Below are 12791 nucleotides of genomic sequence, written 5' to 3'. Positions count from 1 at the left end.
CGGTAAGATTTTGTTTTTGCAGTGTGGGGCCACCACACCGTCAGAAAACGGATTTTTCCCACTTTCTACATGATAGTTTTATGACTCTGACTGCTGCCATGAGCCTACCAAACAATATGAACGCACACAGCACCAGTTACATCGTGAGCAGACAGAGACCAGAACTGTTCTCTGACTGACCGTTTATGTTCATCGGAGCAAAAAAAAGTTGCAAAAATACTGAAAAAAAGTGAGTGGAAATAGCTTCAAGTTAATAATTCTTAATTTTTCTTTTAATTTGTTGATACTCCTGGTCTTGTGTCTCCTCAGAAGAGCGCCTCCTAGTGGCAAGTTTTCCTCTCGCTTGGAATCGGTGAGTCGGACCGGCGCTGGAAGGCGTGAAGAGGACAAAACCAGAAACATTTGCTGTGGAGCCTGGCACATTGGAAATGGGAATCCATTAGGATGGACCCAGCACTCGATTTTAATAAATACCCACCAAAAAATAAATAAAAAATTGGCGAAAAACTCAAAACTCTTGGATTCAGAAATAAAACATGTCACAATGTATTGCAAACAAAACAAAAATGAGATAATAAAATACCCCAGCTGCTTGAATATTTCCACACATTGATCCGTGCTGCAGCTGCTGGCATCAAAGTGCTGCAGCTGCCCAAAGGATAAGAGCCAAATGGGGGATCTATTATGGATAATTAAGTCATAACATAAACCACATTGTTACGGCGGACAGAGGAGAACCGGGAAGGATTCTGCTTTAAACACACACCAGCTGCACATCCATTTACCTCCAGGATAAAATCACTGCTTTTGCTACAGTTATTAGTCACGGTGACAAACAAACTCTACTTTATGTGTTACTTTGAAATCAACCTGGTGTGTATTTTTTTTATCACGTCTGCTGTGGTGCAACAGTAACATCTATGGATGCTTGAGGAGGAGGAGGAGGAGTGGTGGCATCCAAGGCAGACGCTCGGGTTTTGGTGAAACAGGAAAGTTGAATCTTTTCCTGATTTTTCTAAAGTCTCTCATTCGCTGTTATAATGAACCCCATATACACCCTGAGCCTCCTCTGCAGACCGAAGTCCAGTTCTGCTCCATAACCGACTCTTTAGGGAAAAGAACAGAGAGAGAGAGAGAGAGAGAGAGAGAGAAAAGCCCCAAGAGGAGATGTTCTTTGTCAGAGTCCCAGCCAGCTGTGTCAGAGGAAACAAAGGAGGATCAGGTCATTACCAGGCTGTGGGAGACGAGGACGTCTCCGGATCCAAGCTTTCAGAAGCTCTGCCTTGATGGCTGGACCTTCCCTCTCACATGCTGCGGTCCAGTCAGGAAACCTGTCCAGGAAGGCTAACAGCTGCACACGTTACGCTCTCCTCTCCTTCCTTCCTCATGCTCTCTGATTTTGGGTTTTTATCTCACCATGTTCACGTCTGGACTAAAACAACACAGTGCAAGATTTTAATCGGCATGGAGCCATTTTTGCCTCACAAATTTTGGAAATGCACTGCAACTATGGCAGATTGCCGTGGATTAACAGGAAGGCCTGCACATGAATTGATGTGCGGTAGGTTTAATACGCCGTCATAACGTTCCTGAAAAAATGACTACAGGTTCTTAATTATCAAATAGTGTTTTGTTTCATTCCATAAACAATACTCAACATTTTAATACAGTTGTGGTCCTAAAGGTTTTATAGAACCAGAACCAAACAGGGAGAAGCACCACACATCTGGAACAGACTTCCAGAAAACTGCAGAACAGTTTTCTGGAAACCTTTTACGATTTTATATATCTGTATTTATAATCTGGAGCCAGACATAAACAGAGATATTTCATCCAGTTGTAAATTTAATGAAATATTACGATTCCACCCAATGAGCTGCCAGTCTGTGAAGCAGCAGACTGCAGGCTGGCTGCATCATAATAGACATCTTAATTAGCTACCATCAGTTTTTATGAATGTGTCAAAATCAAATCAAAATTTGTATCATAAGAATTTACTGAACTACTGCAACAGAATATCAGGACCAGGCAAAGAACAAATAAAAATATAAACTACGAGAATAAAATCATAATGTTACCAAAATAAAGTCGCATTATTTCTAGAATAAATTCATAGTATTACGAGAATAGTCAGACTTTATTCCCGTAATACAACTTTATTCTGAAAATACTGACTTTATTCTTGTAATACTAGCATTTTATTCTCGTACGACTTCATTTTCAAAATACTATTTTATTCTCAATTTTTTTTTACTTTACTCATAGTTCCATTTTTAAATTTTCATAATACTCTTTTGTAGAACTATAACTAAATTTAATGGAATTTTTTAGTTATTTGTCCTGTAAAATTTTTTTGAAAATTTGAACTGAAGTTATTTTAGCAGCTTTTCTGTTCTAACAAACAACAATAAATAAATAAAAAAAAGTGAAATACGTTTTACCTTAATTTAAACTTTTCATTCTTTGTTGCTGAGCTGGACTCAAACTTGCAGCATCATCAGCTCTCTGGATCCGTCTGGGATTCTCTGCGTTCTGGTCGTCGTGACGACCCCAGTCGGGCTTACAGAGACAAAACAGAGGAGCGCCACCAAAATACCACAACAAGCCATTCACTGTGTTATGATTTTTTTATTATTATTATTATTATTATTGTGAAATATGCTTTTACATTTTTCACTACCCAACAGACTAGGGTAGTCATAAATAAAATATTCTTACAAAATGTTGCAATAAATCACAAATCAAACTATTTTTTGTTTTGTTGCTTTTTTTTGTTTGTTTTTTTTTGTACAGTTGATTGTTTTTTATTTATACATAGATCCTATTTACATTTTTGCCCTTTTCTTTTATTTTTTACAATGCTGAGAATGAATAGTGTACCATTTATATAGTACAAACATTTCCTTCGATTGAAAGCAGAGGTATAAAAGCTCTCCTCTGTCCTGAGAAGACGCTGGCTTCTACTCTAGTGCATTTTATCGTCAAGATTTTTAAGGCTACGCGGGCTTCACCTGATGCACACACACACACACGGCGGGTTCATCATCATCATCATCATCACGGTCATGGTGGTGGAGGACGAGGGAGCTCATTTTCCTGAACTGCGTCTGCTGATTGTCCCTGGCACAGACCGCCCTCCCCCCCTCTGCACTCTTCCAACATTAAAGCTGCTGCCGACTGCCTGCGCTGAATCACCAATTACGATCTGACAACTTATTTGTTCTTTCAGTCAGTTACAAATGCCGCAGGGGGAAAATGTCACAGAGCGCGAGGGCCCACGCTCGTCACATTATCTACCGTACGCCGATGACCCGCTGAGAAACAACAACAACAAAAAAAAAGACAGTCAATTTCCCACCGCGGGGGGGGGGGAAGGAGCGGGGTTTGTACTTTTCTGTGTGTTTTGGTTTCTCGGATGGAAGGAGTCGGGTGCAGTGCTTCCTAGTGGTAACAAAAACAACCACACATTAAAAAAGAAAGAAAGAAAGACAGAAATAAAAGCCCTTTTCTTTCCGTTTCTGCGACAGAAATCCATAAACAAAAAGACGTGAAGTGGATAATTGGCGGGAACCGTGAGCCTCTTATGGGACGTCCTACGATGACTCCAGTCCTGCACGCAGACGCAGGCCGGTTAGCAAACAAGCACTGAGCACACCAGACGGAAGAGGAAAGCGTGGCGTTGACTCCGCTCGCTCTCAAACTGCAACTCTGTGTTTTTGTTCTCACAACTTCATGTTTTGTTTTTTCATCCTACCTGTCCAGCAGGTAAACTGTACAGCCTGCAAATCTAGGTTTGGAGGAACAAACAGTGCAGTTTGCACTGCAGGAAAAAAATTCTAACTCAAAGATAAAAAAAAAAAGAAAAACAAACTACATATTTTATACACTTGAACACACGGTGTCTCTTTGGATTGTTGTTCAACTGGATTTGAAATTAAAAAAAACATTAAAAAAAATCAATATTGATATAAAATAAAAGATGTATCAATGTTTTGGGACCAAAAAGTGCTTAAAAATACAGAGTGAACTCTGTGAAATGAGAATCTTTAGTCAGTGAAATCAAAGTGTGGCTTTTGTGTTTCCTTCTTTAACTTTTTTAAACCCGTCGGTACACTGCAAAAACATAAAACCTTACCAAGTTAGTTTCATCTAGTTTCCAGTGCAAATATCTCAGCATATTGGTCAATAATTAGTTGATGAAAAACTTCTTCCATTGGCAGATTATTTCACTTGTAGCACGTCTTATCACTGAAATAATCTGCCACTGGAACTAGGACTTTCTCATCGATATTAAGGAATTACTGACTTAAAACAAGCTCCTATAACTTGCTGAAAAGTTACTTGCGAGTTAGTTTTGTCTCATCAAATGTGCTGAGATATTGGTACTAGAAACTAGACCAAAGGTTCTGTGGTTTTGTTGTGCAGCTTCCATCTATGGAGTTTCTAATCAGAGCCAAAAGCAGGAATAAAAAAATAAAATAGAGCGAACGCTTTAACAGCAGCCATTAGTATGCTACCTGCAGAGTTACATGCAATTAAAACACAAAAGTAAAACCTCCCTCCCACCCCGCTGTCTTCCCTCCAGTAGTCTGGGCTCGGATGAAAGATGAGGGCTGCATAAAAGCTCATTGACAGGCAGATAACGCCGGGATCAAGCTAATATCCATCCAAGGTTCTACAACACACTAAAAGGATATGAATTGAGCCGTTTGACACGGAGAGATAGTGTGCGTCTCGATCCTTTCATTACAGCGGAGTCTTTAGAGTTTCACTCCAAAATGGAGACATACCCAATTTAAATAAATTACAACCTCATCAGGAAACGCGATGGACGGCGTAAAGCCACCGCGGATTACTTAACTCGCCGCGTCCGTTTAGCTTACAATCTGGCGGCAGCAAAAAAAAAAAGAAAAAAAAAAAAAAAGAAAGTGGTTGTAATGTGGATTTGTTAGGAGTGAAACACAGAAGCAGCAGCTCCTTGTGATAAAAAGATAAGGTTGCCAGGACAACACACGAGGCCCTTCAGTGTTTTCTTTTTTTCAGTCGTCAATTAACCGTTAACGAAAGCGATCAGCGTCCAGAACGCTAATCTGTTCCTGTACTGCAAAAACACAAAATCTTACCAAGTTACTTTGGTCTAGTTTTGAGTGGAAACATCTTAGTACACATGAAATAAGACTAAACTAACTTACAAGTAACTTTTCAGTTTATTTAACTTAGAACAAGATGTGTTTCCCATGTTATAAGTGAAATAATCTGCCAGTGGAACCAGCACTTTTTTCATCAATATTAAAACAAGCTCTTTTATATCTTGCTGAAAATTTACTCATGAGTTAGTTTTGTCTTATTTTGGGTGTACTAAGATATTTGTACTAGAAACTAGACAAAAAAAAAAAAGTATTTTTGGTCTAGTTTGTGTTTGGATTGACTGGGCGTTCGTGCGCATGCTGGAAAAAACAAAAGGACTCTAGCTTGTGGAGACAACAGAATAAAATCAGTGGTTTTCACTTCAAATTAAAAGTAGAGATGCTTTGATCAATTGGCCAGAGTTGTGGCAGTAGTCCCATGTTCTTTTGATTGACTGATTGGTGATGTCAAATCCCCAGCTTTTCCTTTTTTACTTAAACAGAAATTCCTCAATTCCATAAAAACTAAGTTTCTCTATCGGGTCTTTAAATGTCTCCCAGTTTGGAGAACTTTTGCAGCAAAGTCCTGATGAATAAAGCTGGATCATGTGCTCTGATGCATAATGGATGGACTCATCTAGTCATTTCTCTCTCCATCGGATTCAAACTGCAGCACGTTTTTTTTCTTGTTTATTTTTCCTGTGTGTGTTTTTATTACTTCTTCCATTGCTTACATTCCATAAAGAATCTGGGAATGAGCCGAACATAAGAAGCGGTACCAGCCTCGGAAAAACAATAAACAAAAGGCTTCTTGGTTGCACCTCTAAACGAAAATCCAAACGGAGGGGCAGTCTGTGCTACATGTCGTACTGAGAAAGTGCGCAGGAACACGTCGACTCCGGGCTGTTGAGAGCGACGATGGAGCCGCCGCCGCAGAGTCTTAGCAGAAGAAGATCTCTCCATCCATGGGGGGCTCGGGAACATGCTGAGGGTCTGAGGGGAAGAGAAGACAGGAGTCAGCGTTGGGATCTGTCACACAGAACCATTAAAGGAGAGTCAACAGGCCGCCTGAGGGAGCTGCCTAATGTGCTGCATGTTCATTTCACAGCCATCATTTCCAAATGTATTTGTGCTTCTCTCGTGTCTCGCTGCTTTTAATACCAAATCTTTTTTTTCTTTATTCCTCTCTCTCTCTGCTGCATCTGTCTGATCTGTAAACACAGGAAGGATCTTGAATATAGGATGGAAAGGGAAAAAAAAGGAAAAGAGTGCAAAGAGTGCTGCAACCCCTCCCTCCCTTCCTGAAATGTAGGACAGCTGAATAATTTACTCTCCAAACTAATTTACTCCTGCAACAAATGTGCGCGTCGCCTCGGCGACCCGTGCGAAATACTAATCAGGTCTCTGTGAAAACAGGGAGGCAAGAAAAGACAGAAAAGGAAGAAAAAAGAAGGTGTTGTCTGATGAGACGCTGATGGAGTTGAAACCCAGAAGCTTCCAGTGATAAATGTCTGTGTAGTTCACGAGACGGATGAAGCAGCCTCTCTGGTGTGAGCGCTGACGAAGCTTTTCTTTGATCTGGGTACTCAAATCTCCCGCTTATCCTCTGTTGGAGGATGAAACGAGCCAAAGGAGCAGCCACAGTCCTGATTCTGATCACAAACGTTTCGCAGGCGGCTGAAACAGAGGATGGAGCGACGTGGCTACATGTGAACCAGGTCGACACGGAGGAGCTTCATGAGTTCATTCAGTACAACGTCCTACTTAGGTTGAGTTCAGTGAGTAAATTACTCTTAAAAACACAATTACAAATGAGAGAAATCGTTTCAAAATGTGGCTTTTATTTCATCTGTCCCTTCTGTGAGTCATATGATGGAGTATTAAGGCCAGCCTATGAGGATCTGTAATTAATTATGACAATAATCATTATTAGCAGGATAAAGACGCAAAATTACCAGAATAAACATATTAAAATTACGAGAAAAAAGTTTCTTCAATACGAAAAAACTTCCAGAGCCATCAAGATCAGTTTGTGGTTCTTTCTTCAAAACATACAGCTTTTAAACTTTATAATTCTGTTACTGGTAATAATCTGATGCTGACGGGTAAAACATATTAAATATTTCTATAAAGTCTGTAAAACTCATATACCGTATTTTCCACACTATAAGGCGCACCGGATTATAAGGCGCATAGAATAGTTTGGGTTGCCAATTTGTTCCGTACTCCATTATTACACATCCACATTTGTAAATAAGCGGTCCCCGAGTGCTTTATAGAGTAGTCTGCCCCAGTCGTTGTTTCACTCACGGTGTTGGTGTTGCGATATTGTGCCCAACTGCTTTCTGGGTAACACAGACCAACCGACACGCTGCCGCCGCAGTCTCTGTCTCTCTTCCCCCACCCCTCCCCCCCATGGCTTTAAATGTATTATCAAACTTTATTAACAAACAAGCGTTCTGACAACTATCCCAGCATGCACCGCGCACTTCTTCTTCTATGGGCGAAAATGAAGTCGGCGTCTGCTTACCGTAGTTGCTAGACCTGTTGTGGCTCAATATTGGTCCATATAAATAAGGCGCACCGGATTATAAGGCGCACTGTCGGCTTTTGAGAAAATTGAAGGCTTTTAGGTGTGCCTTATAGTGCGGAAAATACAGTAATCATATAACTTCACTAGATGCTCGAGTTTCCTCAACTGAATTTTTCTTATTTTTTATGTAAGAGTATGTAGTATGTAAGTAAAACTACAACTTTATTCTGGTAATATTATGAGTTTATTCTTGCATTATTTTGACTCTTATCGTATTTTTGTAATTTTTGTAATTTTATGACTTTATTCTCGTGATTAAATTAAAAAGATATCTTGGCCTGGCCTTAATACTTTGTTGTAAAGTCGACCTGAAGTCGACCCGACGAAATAAAAGCTGTAAAAGACGCTTGTCAAACAAGATGGGAGTGCTCACACCACTCTGAACTATGCAAACTATGGGAAAAAAAAACTGATTTTCCAAAAAATAGATATTCAAAAACCAAAAATTCAATCAACCAATAAAATCGATCCATCGCCCCTAGCTGATTTTCACATATCTTCACTAAAACAGCTAATAGATTTGGCAATATAGTGATATCTGCAGAATAAAGAGACAATCTTTATTCTCTAAAGTGATTATCTAAGCTAGAAATGGAGTGTTACCTCCAGCCATATTTAAAGTTTTGGCTTTCCCTGGAAAGTTGTTGGGAATGCATAAAAACTGCAAAAAAAAAAAAAAAAAAAAAAACCTTCTAGGAAACCTTGAAACTTTGCGCCCCTAAAATACATCCAACACATCTGCCATCAATCCTAAACACAAGTCTTATTTTCCGTCTGCATCTCCATGTGCCCCCCCGGACTCCTGACGGTAAAACACTCCACTTCAACTCGCTGTAAGACACTCAATAATTCATCGGAATCCATCGGCATTCCCTACCTGCCGCCTGCGCGCTGCCGCCTTTGCTCTTCTTCTTCTTCTTCCCGTCTTTGCTCTTGGTCTTGGCCAGCTGCAGGAAGCCCTTGGAGATCTGGCTGTTGGCCTCGGAGCTCTTGAGGCTGCCGGAGGACGACGAGGTGAACGGGTTCAGGCCCTTCCTGCTGGCCTTGGAGCGCTGGGGCTGCAGCCTGGGCAGGGTGGAGGATGAAGACGAGGAGGAGGAGAGCTCCAAGGGGTCCAGCTCCAGGGACTGGGAGCTGCCCAGGAACAGGGATTCGTCGGATGTCGTGGAGGGAGTCCTCTGGAGGCACAGGAGGGAAACGTGAGCCGGTGCTAACATCAGCACAACTCAGGAGTTCATTTTCAGCAAGAAACAGGAGTTTGTTTTAGGTCAATAATTCCCTAATGTTGATAAATTCAGTAAAATATAAATGTACTGGTTAACAAGACATTTTATTCATCTTATAAGAAGGGATGCACCAGTCCACTTTTCTCACTACCATTACCGATATGTGAGGTTTAAGTATCTCAGTTTTTCGTTTTTTAAACACAGACATAAATTTACTGAATTACAAATTACAAATTTATTTGATGACTGCACCAGTACTGCTCACTAAAATACACCAACAGCTTCAAAAGCTGGTCAAACATGTATAAACAACTTTAATTTGTCCAGTCAGTGCCATTAAAACAGAAACTGATAAAAACAATAGCTTGAAGACCTTGGTCAACGGTGTAAAACTAAACTGCAACAAATCTTCTTTCAAATGGCTCAGAAAGTGTTTCTAAATTTGATGTAAAGTAAATAATAAAGCATGACATCACTCGGAGCACAAAGCATAGAATTAGACTGAAAAGATCTGTCATTACGCACACTGTCACAGATAACTGATCTGGAATTATTTTTAATATCGGAACAATACTGATATCAATATCAGATCGGTGCATCTCTAGTTAGAAGTGAAATAATCTACCAGTGGAACTAGCAGTTCTTCAACAATATCAAGAAATTATTTACTTATTAAAGTAAGCTCCTACATCTCACTGGAAAGTTACTTGCAAGTTAGTTTTGTCTTCTTGCACAAGAAAAAGACCAAAAACACTTGGTAAGATTTAATGTATTTTGAAGATTTAATGTTGATTAAAGGTGAGAATAATGTCCGACTCAGAGTGAGAGGAAAAGCTAATCTGTTTGGATAAAACCATGTTTATCCCCCTTTAAGATGGTGAGACTCCGAGCCTCAGTTCCACCTGCAGGACTCAGGTTGTCGTATTTCCCTGACATCTGTCCCCCCCGGCTCACCTCAGACAGCCGCAGCTCTTCCATCCTGTGGATCTGCCGCTGCACGGCCTCCCTCTCCTTCTCCAGCTTCCTCTGGGCGTCTCTCAGCCTCTCCAGGTCTCTCTGGTACTCTTCCTTCTTGCTCTGCAGATCCTTCCTCTCCTCCTCGAGCTGCTTGTGCTGCTTCTGCACCTCCTCCTCCTGCAGTGGTTGGGAGGCAGAGACATCGCTTTGATGAAACAACACCGCTCACTGAAGCCCATGTTTATTTATCCGATTTGTGGTAAAGACGTGAATGCGATTCTTGGAAAGCTTTTAAAAAAACACGCGGTTTTGAAGGTCGATAAACGTGAAGCTTTGAAGAAGATAATGTGTCCTGTGATTTGTCTGAGCGTTGATTTTACTCGATTACACCTCAAGAAAGCTCAACCTTAGGAGGAGAAAGATCCTAAGATTTAATTAAGGTTTTTTCCCCCCTCAAATTTTGACAGATTATCACTCTATAAATTAACTACACACAGTGCATAGAAAACACATTCATAGTCTATAAACTTTGTCATCTTAAAATAAACCTCAGTGGTTGAGTATTTTATAGCGTTGCACCGACTGCAGTTTTCCGGCCGATCACCGATGTTTAAAGAGAACCTATGACAAATTGACCATTTGTCATAATAGGTCCAGTTGTACATTTGTGTTGTTAATGTACAACTTTTCGGATTTGAATCAACAACACAAAGCTTCACAGGATGTGGTTAAGGTGAAATCCACATCCTTTCACCTTAACCACATCCCATGAACACAAAGAATCACTTCAATCTGCATCTCACATCAAGCTGAAAGTAAAAAAAAAAAGAAGAAAAAAAAAAGAAGAGTGAGAAAACATAATTCCTCGTCTCATTCCATAGTTCCTGGTTTCTCAATTATTTGTTATTTTTTTGCTTTTGTGTTTTTATAATATAAAGTACTTTGATGCTGAAACGTGCCATACAAATAAACTCGATTGACTGATTATTTGAAATTTCAAGCAACTAAGGAAATCTGTGAACAGAACTAGAGTTTCTACTTTATAGCACGATGTGGAAATTCTGAACTACACCAGCATGAACGATCCCCACTCCTGGAAAACTTGGAGCCTGACGTGGAAAAGGAAGTTGGTGGAAGTTGAGGCGTGGCCTCACCTGCAGGTGCACCGTGGACTCTCTGTCGGAGAGCTGATGCTCCCTCAGCTCCCACTCCCTCTCCCTCCTCCGCCTCTCCTCGGCCAGAGCGGCCTGCTGCCTCTGCAGGGAGGCCAGCTCCTGCCGCTGCTTCTCCAGGCTGCGCTGCTTCTCCTGCTCGATCAGCGAGCTGGGCCGCGACGATTGGCGCGACAACGACGAGCACGAGGAGGAGCGCTCGCTCAGGGCCTGCCGCTGGTCCTCGATGTAGCTGTCCTGCTGGACCACCACCGCCTGCCGCCGGCAAAGATCACATCAGACACACAAACTCTGGATTTTAAGATGATGGGGGTTTTTTTGTTTTGTTTTTACCATTACATTGCAAAATCTGAATTTTACCAAGTAGTTTTCTGGTCTAGTTTCTAGTGTAAATGTCTCAGTAGATGTGAAAATCTAACAGACAGGTAACTTTTCAGCAAGATATAGGAGCTTGTTTTGATTTGGTTGTCTTTACATTTTGATGAAAAAGACAAAAATATTTCAAGTTATAATATGGGAACAATGTTTTGTTCTATTGGCAAATTATTTCACTCATAACTAGTACTTTTTCTTAATCAATTTTAAGGAACAGATTCACTTTTTCCACTTCCAATACCAATATCAAAATCTGAGGTTTAGCATTGGCCGTTACCGTTCCAAAACAAAAAACAATGCTGAATTTACTTAAAATGTTTCTTTTTTTTTTTACATTTTGTTTAATACACAGACATAAATGTACTAAATTACAAATGTATTTGATAATTCTGCACACCTAAATACACCAGTGCAGTGCAGCACACCTAAATACACCAACAGCTTAACAAGTTTGGTCAAATATGTAAAAAAAACAGAACTTTAATTTGTTCATTAAGTGCAAATGGGAGCATAACAGCCAATGTGAAAAAAATAATAAAGAAGGTGAAACTGACAAACAATAGATTAGTCAAACATGGAAAAAATTAACTGCAACAAATCTTCTTTAAAATGGCTCAGAAAGTGCAGTTACATTCCAAATATAACGTTAAATAAGTAATAAAGCATAAAGTCACTTAGAGTAAAAAACTTAGAAATAGACTGACTAGATTGGACACGATACCAATCTAGAGTTTTTTCCAATATCAGTACCACAGATATTGGATTGGTGCATTTCTAGTAATTATTGAATTAAAACAAGCTCCTATGTCTTGCTGAAAGGTTACTTGTTAGTTTTGCCTTATTTCATGTCTACTACGATAGTTGAACTAGAAATTAGACACACAAATAAGACTTTGTGTCTTTGTCTATGTCGATCTGCATGCAGAAAGATAAACTTTCCAGATGTACGTTAACAACACAAAGCTTCACAATGTTTCATCTTCTGAGTTCTGATCTGCAGTGAGTGGATGCAGGCTGGAGGAGAGGCGGTGTACCTGCAGAGTGCTGAGCAGGAGATGCAGGTTGGAGACGCTGTGCAGGACCTGCTGTGGGAAACAGTGAAAACAACGAGCATCATACAACCTGCATTCATCCTGCTGTTAACATCTCGCTTGGTGTTAAACTGCTTAGAGTGCCTTGCTAAAAATTTTGAAAATCTTTTTTTTTTTTTCTTTTCTCCCCTTCCGTTCCATTTTTCTTGGTCTTAACACACACAAACCAGCTAAAATGACTTAAAGTTTTAGTTTGCAACCTGGCAAAACATGAAAGAGTTCAAGCAGCATGAATAGGCTCTGTCCTGCAG

The 12791-nt window shown here is 40.2% G+C and overlaps 1 protein-coding gene and 1 long non-coding RNA gene across 13 annotated transcripts in view; one reads left to right on the top strand and one right to left on the bottom strand.

The window, feature by feature from the left end:
- Nucleotides 1–2522, top strand: part of LOC108166176 (uncharacterized) — a 31177-nt gene extending 28655 nt beyond the window's left edge. For both annotated transcript variants that reach the window (XR_014086841.1, XR_014086842.1), the window contains exon 3: nucleotides 310–2522. This is a non-coding gene — a long non-coding RNA (uncharacterized LOC108166176). The remainder of the gene's footprint in view (nucleotides 1–309) is intronic.
- An 86-nt stretch (nucleotides 2523–2608) lies between these two features.
- akap13a (A-kinase anchoring protein 13a) overlaps nucleotides 2609–12791 on the bottom strand; it is a 140503-nt gene continuing 130320 nt past the window's right edge. For 10 of the 11 annotated variants that reach the window (XM_008404818.2, XM_008404828.2, XM_008404826.2 and 7 more), the window contains 5 exons: nucleotides 12484–12534; nucleotides 11057–11329; nucleotides 9900–10079; nucleotides 8597–8897; nucleotides 2609–6119 (listed from right to left, as the gene is read on the bottom strand). In XM_008404818.2, the coding sequence (XP_008403040.1) occupies nucleotides 6067–6119; nucleotides 8597–8897; nucleotides 9900–10079; nucleotides 11057–11329; nucleotides 12484–12534 (858 nt within the window). In that variant the 3' untranslated portion in view covers nucleotides 2609–6066. The remainder of the gene's footprint in view (nucleotides 6120–8596; nucleotides 8898–9899; nucleotides 10080–11056; nucleotides 11330–12483; nucleotides 12535–12791) is intronic. The other variant, XM_008404821.2, reaches the window with a different exon arrangement.

Source organism: Poecilia reticulata, chromosome 3 (assembly GCF_904066995.2).
Source record: "Poecilia reticulata chromosome 3, P_reticulata-male-v2, whole genome shotgun sequence".
In the NCBI taxonomy this organism is placed as follows: domain Eukaryota; kingdom Metazoa; phylum Chordata; class Actinopteri; order Cyprinodontiformes; family Poeciliidae; genus Poecilia; species Poecilia reticulata.
Note: the sequence above shows the minus strand (reverse complement) of the source record. Positions and strands in the feature narration are given on the sequence as shown.